This window comes from Rattus rattus, chromosome 6 (genome assembly GCF_011064425.1).
Source record: "Rattus rattus isolate New Zealand chromosome 6, Rrattus_CSIRO_v1, whole genome shotgun sequence".
NCBI classification, from domain to species: domain Eukaryota; kingdom Metazoa; phylum Chordata; class Mammalia; order Rodentia; family Muridae; genus Rattus; species Rattus rattus.
Window position 1 is genome coordinate 28,863,844 of NC_046159.1, and position 21,154 is coordinate 28,884,997.

At 44.5% G+C, this 21,154-nt stretch overlaps 1 protein-coding gene and 1 pseudogene across 1 annotated transcript; one reads left to right on the plus strand and one right to left on the minus strand.

The window, feature by feature from the left end:
* Nucleotides 1-590: 590 nt before the first annotated feature.
* Znf239 (zinc finger protein 239) lies at nt 591-7,816 on the minus strand. Its single transcript, XM_032905829.1, has 2 exons — nt 7,733-7,816; nt 591-2,727 (listed from the first exon to the last, which is right to left on the minus strand). The coding sequence occupies exon 2, from the start codon at nt 1,664-1,666 to the stop codon at nt 1,061-1,063; it is 606 nt and encodes a 201-aa protein (XP_032761720.1). The 5' UTR covers nt 1,667-2,727; nt 7,733-7,816; the 3' UTR covers nt 591-1,060.
* A 7,041-nt stretch (nt 7,817-14,857) lies between these two features.
* LOC116904252 lies at nt 14,858-20,843 on the plus strand (annotated as a pseudogene).
* Nucleotides 20,844-21,154: the final 311 nt, after the last annotated feature.

Here is a 21,154-nt window from a genome sequence, read left to right on the forward strand (position 1 = left end):
ACTAACTTCACTTGGTAAAAACTGATCGTTCGCATTCCTGAAAGCTGCCAGGGAGGAGGGACTGAATGGATTTCCCATCACAGTAGCATGTGGGGAAGCACTTCCTGTAGCGTGAGCGTAGACTGGTGTACATTTTTGTATTAAACACGACAGATCGCCATGGCCATTATACCCCCAGCTCCCCCACCCCACCCTCGAATGGACACATTGTGTGATCATAGGTTAAAGAGGGCTATTTAGGACTTAAAAGGAATATGAAAAACAAGGCACATAATTTCAGAGAAAACATGAATTCCAATTTCTCGGAGAATATGAATAAAGAGAACCATGCTGTGCTTGGAAAACTACAAAGTTCTTGCAGGTAAAATTGTGGAATATACTTCGAATAACACTAGCAGAATTGCAATATATGCTCTACCCAGGTGAGGAGCCGGGACAGTCCATTCCTTGTATAACATAAAAAGTGCTGGGGTAAATGGGATTTAGTCTTCAGTGGGGGCTATATGCCTAACAGGTGCAAGGCCCTTTGAGGTCCCCAAGGAAAAAAAAGAAAACTGGGGCCCTCGGAAAAAAAAAAAAAAAGTTCTTGAAAGCTTGAGACAGAATCCATGTAAAAAGTGTGGTGGCACACACCTGTAATCCTAGCCATGGTGAGGTGGGAAGTGGAGACGGATAGATCCTGGGACTCTGGCTTGGCTTACTTGGTGACATTCCATGCCATGACTAACAGACAAATCTCCAGTCTCAAAAACAAACAAACAAACAAACAAACAAACCCGTGGTAAGCATCTGCGCACCTGAGATGTCCTCTGATCTCCACACACGTGCACACGTGCATGCACACACCAGCACAATGCATGGATGTACCCCTCTCTGCATGAACACACATTCCTACATGCACAAAGTACTAAGCTGGAAACTGTGGTGGGGTACTAGAGCTCAAACTCAGGGCTTTATACATGTTAGGCAAGCACTCTACCTCTGATATGCACATTCAGCCATGAAAAATATTTTTCTTACACTAAAAGTATTCTGAACTCCCGAGGGGGGCTCATGTTACTTAGGGAAGCTCCTTCCTGTGAACCCGCTGGTGGATGTGGAGGTTGGAGCTCTGGCTGAAGCCCTTCCCACACCTGCTGCATTCATACGGCTTCTCTCCCGTGTGGACTCTCTGATGGATGAGGAGTTTGGAGCTCTGGCTGAAGCCCTTCCCACACTTGCCACAGTGGTAGGGCTTTTCCCCAGTGTGCACTCTGAGGTGGATTCGAAGGTCTGAGCTCTGGCTGAAGCCTTTCCCGCATTCGTAGCACTGGTACGGCTTCTCTCCTGTGTGGGTGCACCGGTGGATGTGCAGGTTCGAGCTCTGGCTGAAGCCTTTTCCACACTCCCCGCACTTGTAGGGCCTCTCTCCCGTGTGGACACGTTGGTGGATATGCAGGTTTGATCGCTGACTGAAGCTCATACCACACTCCTCACACTCATACGGCTTCTCTCCAGTATGGACTCTCTTGTGGATGTGCAGCTTTGAGCTCTGACTGAAGCCCTTCCCACACCTGTCACACTTGAAAGGTTTCTCACCTGTATGGACTGAATGATGGACAAGCAGACTTGAGCTCCTGGTGAAGCCCTTCCCGCACTTGTCACATTTGTACGGTTTCTCATCCATGTGGACTGCTTGATGCGGAAACAGACTTTGTGTAGCCCCGCCCACAAAGCTCAGAGCAGCTGAAGCCCCTCCCACGATGCTCACGCCTGCAGGCTTTTTCTTTTAGGTGGTCTCTCTGATGACACATTAGTTTTGAGTTCTGAATGAAGTCCTCACCACACTGACCACGAGGGTATAGTTGTTCTGACGTGGGGATTATCTTGAAGAGATGACCATCTGGGTTGATGATAAGCATCCCCTCGGAATCACCAGTCACAGGATTCCTCTGTGTGGTCTCTCTGAAGACTCCAAGTGACTAATGGCGACCTCCATTTAAAAACGTCTTTACTGTTACAGTCAGAGGAAACTAAAGAGTCTTTGAACGGACATTTTGGCAAGTTGTCTCAGCAGAGAATGATGGAGGCGCCAGTTCTTGACGACGGTTCTCAGCACAGTGGTGTATGGGATGACATTACTCCTTATTCCTTTTCTCTCCCTCCTTCTTCAGTTACAGAGACCTTTTCCCCACCGAGGCTCCTTACACAAGCTCTCAGAGGAGTCCCGTCTGGACATTTGGCTCGGGATTTCAAAGATAAATATTTTTTTCCACTTTCAATATGTGTGAGATAACTTTAAAGAGTCACCACAATTTGTGGTTTTTGGATATATGGCAAGACACTTCTCCCCATTTTTGACAGCAATCTATTTCAATTATCCTTGTGTACTTCTTGAAGATTCACAATACAAACTCAACTTCCAGTTACTGACTGGCCATTTCTTCCCAAACTAGCCCCCAAGAAGCCCACTATGGGAAGGCCCGAAGTCTTTTCTCTTTCTCCTGTGTTAAGAACTTTTATTTCACGTGTTAAGTGTGTCTGAGCTGAGCATGCCTGCCTGGTACTGCTGGAGGTGGAAGAGGTCACTGGAGCTCCTCGAACTGGAGAGACGGATGCTGAAGCACCGTGTGGGTGCCGGGAACTGAACTTACATGAGCCAGGGGAGCTCTCAGTTTCTGAGTCATCTCGCCAGACTCTTGAAGGCCTTTCTCTTGAAGATTCTCCACAGAATTGTGTTTGACTCTCCTAGGAAACAGAATTTTGTGGTAAGGACAAAGGATTCCAGACTAGGAGTAGCTTAGGCCCGAACACTTGATAACTCAGAACTTAGCTAGCTTTTTTTTTTTTTTTTTTTTTTTTTTTTGAGCTGGGGACCAACCCAGGGCCTTGGCGCTTCCAAGCGCGGCTCTACCACTGAGCTAAATCCCAACCCTGCTAGCTTTCTTTTATTGTCTTTTTTCTTCCCTTCCTTCCTTCCTTCCTTTTTCCTTTTCCTTTTCTTTTTCTTTTTTTCTTTCTTTTTTTTTTTGTGGGGACTGAACTCATGCATGATTGCTCTACCACTGAGCTAAATCCCCAACCCCCTTTTCCTTTTCTCTATGGATTGAACCAAGGACCTCATGCATGTTAGTCAAATATTCTAGCATTGTTCTGAAACCTCAGCCCTTAGTTTGTGCTTCTAGTTATATCTTTTGGGTTACTGTCAGAAGAGGGAAACCTGGGTTCACAAGATAGGCAATTCTTCCGATTATATGTGTGTGCGAGTGTGTGTGTGTGTGTGTGTGTGTGTGTGTGTGTGTGTACATTTACTATTGTGAAAGTACCGTACATGAGTCTTGTACCGTACCACAAGTAACATCTCATTCCATTTCACTTTATTTTTGACTAAATGTCTATTTAATCAGTCTGTTACTTTCATAACTGTTAGAGCTATAAGATATAAAATAGAAATCTTTTTGCCTGACAAGCCTGGGAATGAAAGACAAATACATCAACAACAATAACACCAAATTAACGTCTATAAGCATACACAATACGAAATACCATACATAATACGAAATACTGTACACCAACCAGCTGTGGAAGCAGACTGTGGGCACGAAAGCTCAAATGTTCATGTCTTTAGAATTCTGAAAGGAAAAAAAAATAGGGAAGAAAGGTACAATAAGGAAAGAAACTATGACCCGTTTAGGAAAAGTCAAAGTAGCTCACTGTGAAGGAATGGGAGCCCAGACCTCAGCCACTCCTCGTACGATGACAGTTGGCCTTGGAGACTGTGGTCCTTGAGTGACATCAAACTTATTCTCCGGACTAGCTGCTGCCCCGAATGTTCTTTCCCACCTCTCACGCCTGGCTCCTTAGCACCAGGCCTCAGCCAAGCTGCCGCCCCCCAGAAGTGTCCTTGGCCATCTAATCCAGAGCGCACACTACCATGCTTCTGGTTTTAATTTCTTCATACTCTCTATATGTCCGATCCAGCCCCGTCAAAGTTCCCCAGCATAGAGGGGATGACATCATTTCTCAAGGCCTCAAGCAGGGCCTGGCACACAAAAGGAAACGATTACCCATTTAACTTCAGGAGTCTCCTCTCGAGAATTTCGTCTGATGGCAGTATTTCTCAAACCACCTGTGGTGAAGAACCGTTACCTTGTCGTTTAACAAACATTTATTCTCAATCTCTATGGCTTATGCCTTCTCGGACCTCGGGTTGCCGCTAGCCAAGAAACCCCACTTCGCCAAGTTAGTGTGATGGAACGTGTTAAGAATGGAAGGAGCGGAACAGAGCCCAGAGTGCAGTGATACAAGGAAGTGCTCAGTAGCCATCTCTGTCTTATAACCCGGATTAGCTGAGGCAGCTTTCACCCAGGGCAGAGGCAACCGAGCAAACAGGACAGCCTGCAGCACGGGTGGCTAACTTACTGTGGGAAAGTGGACTCAACATCCTAAGGCCAAGGGCAGCAGAAGGTGAGGATACCAGGAGTCTCCTGTTCCTCCTATTCCTATTGGACAAATACCGAGCTGTCTGGTGCTACAGACAGGACACCAGATAACCTTCCACCTCCATGTCTGAGTCTCTCCTACTGTACCTAGCAATTTAACTAGGGGTGGGAAACAGTAACGCGGATGCCGAGAAGCGTGGCATCATACCTGGAGACATGGCATAGTCTACTACGGTGGACTTCCTTTTATGCTTCTGCCTGTTCATTCATGTCTATCCATCCTAGAAATGCCAGCCTCAGAACAGTTCACGAGTCTCTTTCTCAAGCATTACGATGCATCGGGGCATCCCCCCCCTTCTCTGCCACACCCTTATTATGACAGGCTGTACAGTGCTCAATGACAGGGGACATGCTCATCCGAGCTTTAAGTGCTCCAGCACCTAGCACAGTGGACTTGGAATCTAGGTGACAAAGACCCGCTTTAAACGATGACATGATACAAGTAACAGAGAACCTAAACATCTCACAGTTAATGTCTCATTTCAGAGATGCGGAAACCAGGGTTCATGATGATGAGATGCCTTTCCCATGGTCACAGAGGAGGAGGAGGTTGGCCTTACAGCAGAAATCAAGGACAAACTCTGGTACATAGAAGAGTGCTGGTTAAAGTAATGCCCTTACATCAGAAGAAATTCGAGTGTGTGCACACTGTGTGTGTGTGAGCACGTGCTTGCCACGGAATCTGTGTGAAGGTCAGAAGAGAACTTGGAGGAGTAGGTCCCAGAGATTGAACTTGGGTCATCAAACTTTGTGGTGAAAAGTGCCTTTCACTGAACTTCCTTTTTTTTTTTTTTTTTTTTTTGGAGCTGGGGACTGAACCCAGGGCCTTGCGCTCTACCACTGAGCTAAATCCCCAACCCCTTCACTGAGCTTTCTTTCATGCCCCAAGAATCTACTGTGCCTGCAACCAATAACTGTGTGAGTGTTGAATAAATAATCGTCATGGAACTGACAGATGGGAAGAGAAGGAAATGAGCTGAACCAGGGCCTTACACATGTTCATCTTTAAGTCCTCGTTACTTTCCAATCTCCTAGTCTGGAATCCTATGTTCTTACCGCAAAATTCTGTTTCCTAGGAGAGTCAAACACAATTCTGTGGAGAATCTTCAAGAGAAAGGCCTTCAAGAGTCCAGTGAGGTGACTCAGAAACTAAGAGCACCCCTGGTTCTTGTAAGTTCAGTTCCCAGCGTAAAAGCTCTAGTTAGGCAACTCATCTTACTTCCCATTAGAATCACAGCATTACGCATATGTGGAGGTTCACAGTAACACTGGGTGCACGGAGATTGGGAGAATGAGTGAGGAGTTCTGTTCTCCTTCCATCAGGGCTAGGAATATAAAGTTTTAAAAGCCAGCATGTGGTTTTGATGCGCCTTTTCAGGCATGGCTTTGTGGCCACTAAGCAGCTGTTTAATTATGTTCCTCATGTCCTTCACTTTCACAGCGAACAATGATCACCACTTGCTTTCTTGTAGCTATAACCAAGTACCCAAATGAATGACTTAGGGAGAGAGTTATCTCAGTCCCCATCATGGTAGGGCATTGTGGGAAGCCTGCTGTTCAGCTCGTGTCAGGCATAAAAGAGGGCAGAAGAGCAGGAAAGAGCCAGGACGAAATAAGACTCACAAGGATAAGCTTCAACCCAGTGACCTGCCTCCTCCACCCAGGCTCCACCTTCTACAATTCTGCCACCTTCCAAGTCTCAAAGTTTCGATTCACAATGAAACATTCCTGAGGCTACAGCCCTCATGATCTAATACTCTCTGGAAACACCCTTAGAGGCTCAGGAAGAAGTGTACTTCACTAATTCCTAGGAATCTCTCAATCCAAGATTAACCATCATACCCATGATGGTTACATAATGTCTGCTCACCAAGAAGATGAGTTCTTTGACGACGAGATTCAGTTTATGATCGTGCTTTCCCACTTAGCGTTATACTAACTTTGAATGATCTCCGACAGCTACAGTTTAGATCTCAGTTTTCCAAAGGCTTTGTTCCTAACCTCTAACACCTCTGAGGTTAGGAGGAAGTGAAACCCTTAGGAGGTAGGACCTCATAGGAAGAATTTAGGTCACTGGGGATGTGTCCTTAAAGATGATATTGGGATCTAGGTCTTTCCCACAGGAGGTGAACCAAACTCTGTTTCATAGGTCCAACGACTGAACTGTGAACAGACAAAAATCTTTGCTCCTTACAAACTCATTACCTAAGATAGTTTGGTCTCAACAACGAAGAGGTAACATACACAAGTGAAATATCTGACAGGACAAGTCAACTTCCAGACTACAGGGCAAAAATGCTCTATGGAGGTAGAGCCTTTCAGAAGAGTTTGGTTGGATGTTTCGAGGAGTACTCCACATGGTGGCAAGGGAGTGTAGAAAGAACTAATGTGGAACTTCCGGGTTAGCAGACCCTATGCCAAACCTGTTGATACCGTTTGCTAATACATAATAATTTAATGTCCCAAATTCTCTCATTCCCTTGTATAAAATAACAAACTCACAACAAAGCTTGACAACAAAGAGAAAAACCACAGGGTACACGACCTCATTCTAGGCAACTACTCAATGGTGATTTCCTATTTCATTCTAAGAAAAGCTGTATCTAGCTCAGAGATGAGGCATTTTTGGTGAAAAAAAGACTCCGAGTCACCTGAAGCGTGGTCATATTCTCAGGAAGGGGCAAATTCTTTGAAAGATAGTTCTGGCATACATGCCCATCTCCTCAGACTAACTTATTTCTGTTCTGGAGTAGCTGTTCTCGGGTTCTACACACCTTCTCTTACTGCGTGTATTACAGCTATCCAATATCCCTCGCCAGACCTTATTCTCAGAAATCTGACTGGTTTCTAGGATGCAGAGGGAAGCGCTGTGCAGCGGAAACCTTAGTACCCTTCGAGTCTCTTAGGGGTCTCAGGAGCCTTTCATGGTCTCCTGATGTCTACTAACATCATCATTGGAAAAGGGCCAAGTCACTCGATCGAAGAAGGCTGACCATTCAGTCCTCAGACCCACGCAGGCCAGAGCTTGGCCAAGCAAGAGGAGGATGTCTTCAGAGCTGCGGTTTGCTCTGGCCCTCCGTTAGGGTGGCCTTGTTCACCGGGTGTGACTGGGGGTACCGCGGCTGCTAACTCGTGGGACCTCAGTCGCAGGGCACCTTCCCAGCTTCTGAGCCTGGCTCTGAGTAGCGATGTCCCTCTCGTCTGGACCAGGACACCGCTGCCCGCCCCTGGGGCAGCCCAGCCCTGCTCACCTCTTGCGTAGGTAGAACCCACACCTGGTAACGCAGGACTCCGGGGCATCATCCAGGACTCGAACTACAAGTCCCAGCAGGCCGCAGGCAGGGAAGTGCTACTTCCACTTCCGGAGACAATGGGCCGCCGCTACTCTTGCGAACCCCCAGTTTGTGGTTGTGGCTGGTCCCATTATTGTTCACTCTTTTCGTTGCAGACACATACAGTTTCATAATACTTCCCAAGGTGTCTTTTGCTTGTTAAGGTGATGCTGGAGGATAAATAACCAATATAAAATTATCTTCGACCTTAAAATTATTATGAAGCCGTTACCACTTTAAGTGAACAGTGTAGTGTATGTAACCACAGCATATAATCTCATCATTAGGGAGACTGAGGCAGGAGGTTTGTGGGTTCGAGTAGTCCGTGTCAAAATTTAAAAAAGAAAAAGAATCGATCATTGGATAGATATTCTATGTTCTTATCTCTGGAATACAGTTTCCAGATACATATTGTGCTGCTCACCAATGTCTGTAATTCTAACTCCAGTGAACCCAACACCCTCTTCTGGCCTTAGGTTCCTGTGTTCAAGTGTACAAAGTTACACACACACACACACACACACACACACACACACACACACACACACACACACTTAAAAAACGGAATTTTTTTTTTTTTAAAAAAACCAACAATAATGTATTTGGATATAAAGAACTAAAAAAGTGGATCATAAGATTGATTTAATAGGACCAGTGGATTCCCAAAAAAATGAATTTTAAACATAAAACAGATTGATTTTAAACATAAACAGACTAAACAAAACATTGATGCCATTAAATCTGAAAGGAAATGTCAACAAACTTCTAAGGACTCGATAGTACATGCAGTTAAGTTTCACTTGCCAAAAGGATTTCAGAGTGCTTTCTGAGTGTGTGCAATCCTCTCCCAAAAGGGTCTTTCGGTCAGTCTGTGCCAAGTACATCCAACCTGTAACCAACATGTGCCCCAGGAAATCCGTGAAAGCCCATCACATAACTCGTAAACCTCAAACATGAGGCTATTTTCACTACTCAATTATATAGTTATTTTTACCAATATTTTTTGCTATTTGCTTTCCTCTGTGTGTGTGTAGGTACCCTTGCCACCCTGTGTGTGGCAGTCCACACTGGGACAACTTGCAGGAGTCAGCTCCTTCTTTAGGGATTGAGCTCAGCCTGGCAGGTGCCTTAACCAGGACAGCCCGATGGCTCTTCTGCACGTGGCCTTTGTAAACGACAGCGGTGTGTCACAGAAGGTTGGACACACTGATGACAGCTGCCAGAGCACTGAATTTTGTTCTGCCCAAGAGGGTCTTAGGTATTTCATAGCCGAAACTAGTAACGGGATGGCGGCTGGGGAAGGCCTATGGATAGAGCCAATGCTATTTGGAGTAATTAAATTAGGTGTTGTGCTTTCAGATAAAAATAGATTATAACATTTAAGCCCAACATTTATGGGATCAACTTCCACTTTAAGGTGCATGCTTTCTTGATAATTTTTATTTCTATGATGTTCAAATCAACCTGAGAGTCCTGTCTTTCCAAAGTCAATACCACTGAGCTAAATCCCCAACCCCAGGTGCATGCTTTCTTAATTTATTTTTTAGAATTTATATGATGTTCAATTCAACCTAGAGTCCTTTCTTTCCTTTTTCAATTTTTTTTTTTTTAGAACTGGAAAACAGAAATTTCTCTTAATTTATTTTTTAGAATTTATACATAGGTAAATTGTATTTACATACATTTTTTCTTCTTCCCTTCCCTCCTTCGACACTGTTTTAGTTTGCTTTCTATCGCTGTGATAAACTATGAAGACACAAACAGCCTGGGGAGGGAAGGGTTTATTTGGCTTACACTCCCCTTCCTCATTCCATTCCTTGGCTGAGGGAAGTCAGGGTGGGGACTATAGGCAGGAATGTTTGGGCAGGGACTGAAGCAGAGGCTACAGGCTGTTCTGCTCACTGGCTTCTGTGGGCTGTGCTGCCCACTGGTTTGCCTTCATGGCTCACTCACCTGCTCTCTTATTCTTCTAGGACCGCCTGCCTAGGGATGGCACTGCTCACACTGGGCTGGGCCCTTCCACATCAACCAATAATCAAGAAAATGTCCCACAGACTCGTCTAGATGCCCCACTGATGGAGACATCACTCCATTTTGGTTTCCTCTCCTAGATGACTCTAGCTTGTGGCAAGTTCATAAAAACTAAACAGCATAAACATTCCTCCCTGTCTGCCTCAGCTCAAATTTATGGCCTCATATTCTTTATTATTAGCTCCCTCTCATCTCATTGTATGTATACAAATGTGTTCATATATATATATATATATATATATATATATATGTGTGTGTGTGTGTGTGTGTGTGTGTATGTATATGTAACACATATAAATATACTTAGTATTGCTTGTGTGTTTCTAGGGCTGACTGCTTGTATTGGATTACCAATTATACGGCCCATGCCTTGAGGAGACCGAGTCCCCCTTTCTCAGCAGTCATTGCTGTAGCTCTTCATGTAAGGGTGGGTCCTTTTCAGATTTCCCCTATGTTTCTGTGTTGTTTAGGCTACCATATTGTTGATATTTTTTTTTAAAGATTTTATTTATTATATATAAGTGCACTGTTGCTGTCTTCAGACACACTAGAAGAGGGCATCAGATCCCATTACAGATGGTTGTGAGCCACCATGTGGTTGCTGGGATTTGAACTCAGGACCTGTGGAAGATCAATCAGTGCTCTTAACCACTGAGCCATCTCTCCAGCCCTGTTGTTGAGATTTTATGGGTGCAGTTTCTCTATTATTCCTAGAAGACACAAGCTCACAGAACACATCCTGGTCCTTTGATTCTTGCAAACTTTTTACTTTTTTCTTTTCTCTTCCTTTCTTTTCTATTCCCTTCCCTTCCCCTTCCTTCTTTCCTTCTTTTCTTCCTTCCTTCTTTCCTTCCTTCCTCCCTGTCATTTATTTATTTATTTATTTATTTATTTATTTATTTATTTATTATATACAAGTACACTGTAGCTGTCTTCAGACACACCAGAAGAGGGCATCAGATCTCATTATAGATGGTTGTGAGCCACCATGTGGTTGCTGGGATTTGAACTCAGGACCTCTGGAAGAGCAGTCAGTGCTCTTAAGCACTGAGCCATCTCTCCAGCCCATCTGTCTGTCTTTCTTTTTGTGTCATGGTGTGGATGTATCAATTGTCATTTCACACTCTATGGAAAGCAGTTGTCTCCATTTTGGTCAGTTGTAGCTTTCTGTAATTGTCTCTGCTGCAAAAGAAACTCCCAGAGTGAAGGACGAGAGCACATGCATCTATGTGTATAAGGATAAGTATTAAGAGTGCTGTTAGAGGGGGCTGGAGAGATGGCTCAGTGGTTAAGGGCACTGACTGCTCTTCCAGAGGTCCTGAGTTCACTTCCCAGCAGCCACATGGTAGCTTACAACCATCTGTAATGAAAAACTTCTGGTATGTCTGATGACAGCTACAGTGTACTCATATGCATAAAAATTAATAAATAATTCTTTAAAAAAGAATACTGTTACAAATTATACTGTTTTGGGGACATGCCTATACTAAGTTGTCTATGCTCCATGGACTTACAGGCCACAGATAGGCTTATAGTACCAGATATGTAGCCCATTCTTTTGTTTGGGTCTTAAGTCCAATCAGATGGCTGTTGGCTACCACTAAGACAAAAGGGCCATTGCTGAACCTTGGGGACATCTATTAAAACGATTTATTATTTATTCTCTTACAGGAGTGCTTTGCCTGCATGTGCAAATGTGCACTGTGCATCCTGCCTGGTCCCACAGAACTCAGAAGTGGGAGTTGTCAGATCCCCGGAACAGGAATTACAGATTATTTGCTTGCTTGGTTTTTCAAGACAAGGTTTCTCTGTGTAGCCCTGGATATCTTGAAATGTACTCTGCAGAACAGGATGGCCTTGAACTCAGATATGGCTGCCTCTGCCTCCAGAGTGCTGGGATTTGTAGAGGGTCCCTGCAAGTTACAGCAGGCAGGGAAACCATCCTTGAAGAGACAAGAATGAAACTCGGTTCAGCCTGGCTTAGGTACCAGTCCTAGGCCAGGACACCAGTTCATTTATTTTAGTCATATTTAAACACAGCACAATTTTGGAAACAAGTTTTCTGGTAACAACTCAGCCCAGTGAGTGGTGAGTACACAAAGTTTAAGACATGCTTCCCTGATGCTCTTTACAAGGCATATATGACTTTGTTCTTACGATGGATTCTTGTTGACTTAGAAACAATGCTCAAGAAAAGGGTCTAGGGAGGATGACTGAGGTAAACATAACGCCCACAGGAGTCAGGATCACCCTGGCCCTACGGTTACACAGAAGTCACAGGCCATTGTAAAGTACAACTTACATCTCTCACAAGAGTAGCTTTTATGACCTAGAAGTGATGTTCGAGGATTGAGGAGGAAAGGGTCTAAGATAAGTAAAACGAATTCTGGGAGATGTGGCAGAGCCTAGCTCATCCGATACCAGACGATTGCCAGGTTATAAACTATATCCGTTCCTAGCATTCCAGGAAGAAGAGAGGTTAAACATTCCTCCCTTTGAAGGATGCCTGTGCAAACTTTCCTGGCTTCTCCAGTACCCACTGTGTGCACAAGGGTTCTTTCGTCCTTTATAGGGATTAAAGGTGCACACACCTCGTGGGCTATAGAAAGTTGTTAACTCCATAGGTGTTGGAAACTGAATCCAGGCTCTCTGCAAGAACAACAAATGCTCTTCACCCCGATCCATCTCCCCAGCTCCATTTTGGGGGGATATTCCTGCTGTGCTGGGCATCGTGGTTTATAGGTATCACAGTAGGACTATCCTTAATGGGCTGACCCTGCAACCATAGTTGTTAAATCAAGAGATGCTCCACAGATTTGCCTGTGGGAGGAATTTTCTCAACTGAAGGCCCTTTCCAGATGGCCAGGGCTTGTGTCAGTTTAACAACCACCACCATCATCACCACCACCATATACCACCACCACCACCACTACCTACCTAGGTGAGCATGGTGCTGCACACCTTTTATTCCACAATTCAGAAGGCAGATGCAGGGGGAATCTCTGTGAGCTTGAAGTTAGCTTGGTCTACATAGAGTTCCAGGACCACCAGGACTGCATAGAACTTATTTCAAAAATTATATCATGTAGAATATTCTGTGTGTATCTCTTCGTCCATTCGCTATATCATGCCATTTAATGTATGACATTAAATGTTCTTTTTTTTTTCCAGATGACCTTTCTATTGGAGAAAATGGGGTGTTGAAATCATGCACGAGGGGCTGGATTTATTCTGTCTTGAATTGGTAGAGCGCTTTCTATGAAAAGCGCTAGGGTTTGGTGGTTAGGTTGGAATGTCTTCAAAAAAAGAACCTTAAAAAAAAAAAAAAAAAAAAAAGCCTTTCTCTCTCTTTCTTTTCTCTGAATTGGGGTCTCTCTCTGTCTTTTCTTTCTTTTCTTTCTTTCTTTATTCTTTTTCTTTCTTTCTATTTCTTTCTTTTTTTTCTTTCTTTAGGTTTTCTTTCTTTTCTTTCTTTCTTTTGTTTATTTCTTTCTTTTGGAATTTCTTTCTTGGTTTTTTCTTTCTTTCCCTTTTTTTCTTTCTTTCTTTTCTTTCTTTCTTTTCTTTCTTTCTTTCTTTCTTTCTTTCTTTTCTTTCTTTCTTTCTTTCTTTCTTTCTTTCTCTCTTTCTTTCTTTCTTTCTTTCTTTCTTTCTTTCTTTCTTTCTTTCTTTCTTTCTTTCTTTCTTTCTTTCAAGACGGGCCTTCTCCAAGAAGTTGTGGCTCTCCTGGAACTCACTCTGTAGATCAGGTTGGCTTTGAATTCACAGAGATCACCTGCCTCTGCCTCCTGAGTGCTGGGATCAAAGTACACATCTACTGCCCAGCTTGAAGTAACTTTCTTTTATCGCTTCTTTTTTTAATGAATTACTCTTTATTTGCTCTGATTTGATGTCAATTTTATTTTTTTTAATTTTTTTCTTTTATTGGATATTTTCTTTATTTACATTTCCAATGGTATCCCCTTTCCAGGTTTCCCCTCCGGCAACCCCATTCCATCCCCTCACCCACTCTCCTTCTAGGAGGGTGCTCCTCTACCTACCCACCCACTCCCTCCCACCTCCCCGCCTGGCATTCTCCTACACCGGGGCATCAAGCCTTCACTGGTCCAAGGGCCTCTTCTCCCCTTGATGCCTTGATGCCCTGGGGTGTCTGGCTGGTTGATATTGTTGTTCTTCCTATGGGGTTGCAAACCCCCTTTTATCTCTTCTGGTGAATCTTAGTGTGAGGTCTGTTTTGTGAGCTATTAGGATAGTATGATGCTTGTTTCCTAGTCTTGGCTTGGGGTATTTTCCAATTGTTTTACTCGAAGGTGGTACCTGTTCTTGGTAGTAAGCTGAGACTCTTGTAGACAACAAAAAGATGGGTTTTCTTTCTTTTTCTTGTCTAGTCCTGACTGTTCTGGAACTCACTCTGTAGACCAGTCCTGCCTTGAACTCCGAGATCTGCCTGCTGAGTTGTGAGATTAAAGGCAGGCACCATCGCTGTCTGATTGGATTTTGTTTCTTAATCATTTCAACCTATTGGTGTATTTTTTTCCTTTCTCACTGGAACTTACTTTGTAGACCAGGCTGGCTTGGAACTCAGAGATCTGCTTGCCTCTGCCTTTTGAGGGCTAGGATAAAAAAACTTACATAATCTTTAGGTGTAGTTCCTCGGGAGCCGTGTTTTGTTTTGTTTTGTTTTTGTTTTTTTTTTTGCTTTTTTCTTTTCTTTTCTTTTTTTTTTTTTTTAAAGACAGAGTTTATAATTGGCCCCGACAGCTCTTCAGTTTGGCTAGGCTGACTGCTTGTCTCTACCTTCCTAGTGCCTTAAAAGTGCACACCCCTGTACCAGCTTTCTTCACCTTGGTTTTGGGGATCTATGTTAAAGAAAGAACTTTACTGACTGACCTATCTTCCTAGCTCTGTGTCTGTTTTTAAAATAACAATATTGGGTCCGGAGGGTAGTGGAGTCGGAATTCGGAGGCCCAAGCCTATATAGGCCCTGAAGAATAAAGATTTAAATACAGAGCCATGGCTAAACATCTGAAGTTCATAGCCAGGACCGTGCTGGCTCAGGAGGGGAACGTGGAAGGTGCCTACAGGACCCAGAACAGAATCTTCACCACCGACGGGCTTATGACGTCATAAAGCGACGACACCACTGTGAGAAGCCTTGCCGCTGCCGCTGCCGCTAGAGCTCCCTCTGTGAAACATGCCGGAGGATCTACAACAGGGAAATGGCTCGAAAGATTAAAAGAACCAAGTAGACCCATGGCTGGGCTGCCAAGGCTTGGGGATAGAAGCCCACATTAGTTCTATGTTCAGCTCATTTTTTTTTTTTCTCGGAGCTGAGGACCGAACTCAGGGCCTTGCTCTTGGTAGGCAAGCGCTCTACCACTGAGCTAAATCCCCAACCCCGCCAGCTCCTTTCTTTATCCAACCAATTTCTGTTTACAATAAACTCAATCACAGGTGAACAAGAAAAAAATAATATTTATTTTATTATATATTGTCAACAATTATTTATTGCTTTACCTGTTGTTTTTCTTTTTTTCGAGATAGGGTTTCTCCGTGTAGCCATGTCTGTCCTGGACTTTCTCTAGACCAGGCTGGCCTAGAATTTAGAGATCTGCCTGCTTCTGCCTCTGGAGCTCTGGGATGAAAGGCTTGAGCCGCCATGCCTGACTTATTAATAATTATTTTATTTGTATCTTTCCTAATATTTCATTTCTCCAGGTTCATGACAGAATATTCCCCACTAATTTCTATAAGGTGTTCTGTTACATTTATTTATACCATCCTCTTGAATTTTTCTTATGTGTGATATAAGGTAGAGTTAAAGTTTACCCACATTACTAATTGCATTGAATATGAATTAAACCGTAGATAAAACAGCAAAATGCATCGATGCCACATTAGGGAATGAAAAAAAAAAATTTCCCCTTGGAATAGTTTACTGTCTCCAGCAGGAATGTAGGACCTTGTAGTCGGTATAACAAAATCCTATTTTATTAGGCTGAGTGTCATCACCCAAGGTTCACACTCTTATTAGTCCTAAGCCTATCCCCCCAAAGTGCTCACCTGTGCTTCATATCTTAGCAGAAGGTCAGGTTCACTCTCCCACGGCTTGAGAGTCAGGATCCAGGGGGCAGAGGCTCCACTTGTAGGGCAGATCAAGGTGACATCTCTCCAGTGTCCCCAGCGGTCCTGAGCATGTGCAGAGCAGAGCACTGCTCTCGGTCTCTGCTTGTGTACTGTGTATCTGGCTGTCTTGAGTGAGTGATGTCCCTGGGTTCTGGATAGCAGGTACAGCCTTGGGTGTAGTGGGGTTCTTGATTAAGCAATTTTTACATGTCAGTTTTTATTATGTTTTTTCACATGAACCCTCAGGTATACTGAACTTTGAATTCTCTATTTCTCTTCATCTGTCTTCTATCTGTCTGTAGTTTGGGGTCTGTAGCTTGTCTGTCTTTGTGTATATGATCTGTTGGCTTCTGTTGCTGGATAGTGTTACTTGTCTGTGTATCTGATCTGTGTCTGTCTCCAACAAAGGATTGTGCTCTGTATTTACTGAGCAGCACAGAAAACATGGTGTGGGAAATGAAGGAGGAATTCTTTTAACAGAGCTTTACAAGGGAAGACATTACTTTACTAACCTGGATGAAATACCACTCAAATCCATGAATAGATGCTACATGTTGATCCCAACATTTATGGGACGTTCATTGTTTATGGCTGCTTTCAACCTGTGGACTGCTTTCAGTGAATGTTCCCAGGACATACATTACTCGGAGGTCGGAAACAGTATCTAACAAGCTATGCATCAGTTTACGTTGTAAGAGATGATTACATGGGTAAGCCAAGGCATAGTAAGGTTACATGATACCTTTTTTTTTCTTCTTTTTTCTGGAGCTGAGGACCGAACCCAGGACCTTGTGCTTGCTAGGCCAGTGCTCTACCACTGAGCTAAATCCCCAACCCCTACATGATACCTTAAAGGCAGGTTAAACATAAAGTTTGTGGGCTTCTGGGATCTCTTGGATCCAATGTGCCGCAGGCTCCCCTGCTTCTCTCCTTTCCCTGGAGTTGGGAGTGGGGGTGTCTGTGACATCTGTTGTATTCATCTGCCAAGGCCTTGGTGAGAACGTGTATGGCATTTTGGTCATAGAGACACCGGTTGGATTGAAGTGGATATGGGCTTCCACTTTAGTCAGTAAGTCTCTTCCTAGTAAAGGGGTACAGGCATTCGGGGATGACCATAAAAGAGTGAGATGCCCACGGAAGAGTGAGATACCTGCCCCTTTCCCAAATCGACCAATCCAATAATATGAGTCCACCTCACTGCCCCCCCCCCCCGTTTTTGAGACAATAGTCCCAGAAGTTGTTTTAGGATGGAGTGTTGTTCCTCTTTGTTCACCAAAAACTCGATGGGCTCCCCCTCTACTTTTAGGGGCGCTGCACCTGTCTCCCCTAGTCGCCCATTTCCTCTATCTCCAGCCCCTTTGCCTCCATGAGGGGTTTCCACTCCGGACGTTCACTTTCCCAATGTCCTACCTTCTTACAACAGACACTTGATCTTTCTGTAATCCTGACCCTACCTCTCTCTCTCTCTCTCTCTCTCTCTCTCTCTCTGTATTTCCAAATGCCACCTTTTCTTTAGTTGTTCTCTTTTTTCATTAGGCCCTGCGGATGCTGCCAAGAGGATCTTGGCCAATCGCTCTGTCTATCTCCGGAGTCTCTCTATTGTTATACTCCTTCTCTGCCATTGCTACCACCAATCTCTTACCCCGAAACCTTCTAGTCTTTGCAATTTAAGATGAATATCTGGCGCTGCCTGGTTGACAAAGGCCATATTTACCACCGATTGGTTTTCCTTGGCTTCTGGGTTGAGGGTGTGACAGTTCGGTGAGTTTCTAGCAGCTGTTCCAGGAAGACCCCTGGGGATCATTCTGTTCCTGCTGTATCTGGCTCACTTTGGACAAATCTGTGGGCCACCCTGAGACATCCTCCCCCCATTAGAGTCTGGCACCGTGTTGAAGTCCCAATCAGTCTGGGTGAAGAGGAGCCTCTTGCTGATGTAGTCTGGATTTGTAGTTGGTGTCCTTTTTTTTTTTTTTTTGGTTTTTTTTTTTCGGAGCTGGGGACCGAACCCAGGGCCTTGCGCTTGCTAGGCAAGCTCTCTACCACTGAGCTAAATCCCCAACCCCAGTTGGTGTCCTTTTGACCCAATTTCCTGGCCTAGGTCAGGATCTTCTCTTTTTCCTCAGAGGTTAAGAGGATCTGGAGCAACTGGTAACCACCATCCCCTGTAGGCTGATGTGTGTAAGAACAGTCTAGCAAAGCAATACATTTTCAGGCTTTTCAGAGAATTTGGGATTTTGTAACTTCCAATTGAGAAAGGTCACCATAGAGAAAGGCCGGTGAGCAAACTTCCCTGTGTGTTGGAGGGGACAAATGTCCTCAAGGGAAGTATGGTGGATTCAGCTTCTGGAGGCTATTCTTCCTGCCGACTACATTCTCCCCATGGCTCCCTCTTACCTTAGCTTCACTTTCCACAGCCCCCATCCCAGCCCCCAACCCTGCCCCCTGCCGGTTCCCCCTCCTGCCACACCCTCCCCAGGATTTCCAGACGGCCTGTAAGGTAGGGGTGGAGAGAGAATTTCCTCTTCAAAATCTTAATCAGGCTGGAGGCTCTTCCGCCAGGGTCTGCCTGATGGTTATACAGTCAACCTGGTTCAGGTGGCCTGACTTTCCATAGACAACGTCCTTAACCCTAAAGTCGGTGGTGAGGTCATACATTCCTTCTTCAGGCCATCCCACATTGAAGATGGATCAGTCATTTCTGCAAAAGACAGACATCTGTTTTCTTTTCCACATGAAGTCCTTGTCTCCAGGTAAGTCCAGGCCTCAGAAGCTGCCCTACCACTGGGCCTGAGGCAAGGACAATGGGTCAGCAGCTGTTTCCAGACTTCCTCAGCTACTTCCTCAGTAAAGTTCCCAGACCAGCCTAGCAGGTTTCCAGCTTCCACACCCGGGTAATGGAATGTCCATAGAGATGGACCCGACAGATTAGCATAGAGGTCACCTACCCAGGAATTCCCTGATGTGCTTTGAATCAGGCCTGCACGCTCACTTAGGTGTCTCTGTCTTAGTAGCGGGAGACCCCAGCATGCTGGACTTCTGTTCCAATTTGTTTTCTTTCCAGCTTTTAATCAGAATTCATTCTCCAGGCTGGAAAGGAGTGGAGGAGTTGGAATAAGAAGGCCTTGTAATCTAAGAGAGAACAAAATGAAGGTTCCCGAGAACCTGGTATTTGGTTTCCGTGGTGATCAGTGGCTCTTCTCGGGTAAAGCAATGTATATAGCATTTCATAAGGGGATAGTCCAAGTCCTTCTGAGGGGCTGTGTGGATTCTAAGCAAAGCTACAAGCAAACATGTTGTCCCAGGCAATTTAGTCTCTAGAATTAATTTAGTAATTTGCCATTTAAAGGTCTGATTAATTTTTACCAGCAAAGGGGGGTTCCCAAGGAGTATGATCGTCCCAATTAATGTCTAATTCATCCGTCCATGAGGTCTTTTAGATTACTGGTGATAAGGTGGCATTTACGATCTGAGTCTGTAATTTCCTTTCCTTTTTTGTTTGTTTGTTTTCACAGACAGTGTTTCTCATGTAGCCTTGGCTGTCCTGAAACTTGCTCTGTAGACCAGGATGGCCTCGAACTCATAGAGTCCGGAGATTAAAAGTGTGTGCCACCACTACCCAGCAGAGAGTCTGTATTTTCTACAAGGGCTAATTGTGTCACAATCCTAACCGTATCAGCCCTGTAGCTGGGAGGAGGAAGGCCTCTACCCACCCGAGGGGTTCCCACAGACATAGTCAATGCTTCAGGTTTTCTACGTAGGTGATTCTGTGCAGTCCTCTTGGTTACTTTGAAAGGGTTTCAGTTCAGGGGGTCTCCCTTCTGGGGTTTGTCATCCGCCCTTCGCTGGTTAGAGGTGGTGTGGACCCTCATCCCATTGTAACTTTGCATTGTAGCACACACACTCTGAGGTTCCCAGGACTCCCCACCCCCCTTTTATGAGATGCAACCCTGCTGGAGATTTTTGGAGCCTCTCTGATCAGTTAGCTCCTCTCCTTCTCTGGGTCCTGACTGACCTTGAGGCCAAGGGCTAGGAGGCTGTCCTTTGACTTTCTTTCCTCACTGGTGCAGGCAGGCATCCAGACTTCGTTGGACACCCCGAAGGATGGCGTCACCAGTCTTGTAATTTTAAACTTGGTGTAGCATTTAAATAAGGCTTAGTCAAAACAACCCGATTTTAAAGAACCTTTTGTTTTGTTTTGACTCAGTTTCCCCAGGTGGTTAAAACCTAAGGATGCAACAAGACCACAGGTAACGACCTTGATTATCCTTAACATCCTGTTCTTTTAAACCAGTTCTTGTGTGTTACCATGGTAAAGTACAGTGTGCATGTATTGTGTGTTACAGTTTAACAAGTATAAACCGGTTCTCGTGTCTGTAGAGCACTATAATCTTGGGGATTTTCTGCTGGCTTCTGCCATGAGCATTGAGATTAAAGGTGTGGCCATCACATCTGTCTAACCGTAGGGATTTTTTCTGCCTTTGGTTTTCCTTGTGTGGCCCTGGCTGTCCTGGAACTCACTCTGTTTACAAGGCTGGCTTCGAATTGAGAGGTCTGCCTTCTTCTGTTCCCCGAGTGCTATGATCCAAGGTGTGTGCTACCACTGACCAGCACCTTAGAGAGTTTTAATAAACTTTAATCTTCTAACATATATCATCCTTAAACCTCATTTTCAGGGCTGGAGAGATGGCTTAGTGGTTAAAAGCACTAACCGCTCTTCCCAGCAACCACATGGTGGCTCGCAACCATCTGTAATGGGATCTGATGCCCCCTTCTGGTGTCTGCAGACAGCGACAGCCTCATCTCCATAAGCCTTGTGCAGCTCGCTCAGATCTTCGATGGGACTTTTATGCCTTTGTCTTCATCTTCTGTTTAAAATTCCTAGGATAAAAAACCCCATCATTATCTAAAACATTCTCCTCTTTTTTTTTTTTTAAAGAGTTTATTACGTTTATGTATATGAGTACACTGTAGCTGTCTTCAGACACACCAGAAGAGGGCATCAGATCTCATTACAGATGGTTGTGAGCCACCATGTGGTTGGTGGGAATTGAACTCAGGACCTCTAGGAAGAGCAGTCAGTGCTCTTAAGCACTGAGCCATCTCTCCAGCCCAAATACACGGTATTAAAAAGGGTTTATTTATACAACTAACAGTTAACTGAATAAAGACGCACCAATGTCGAGG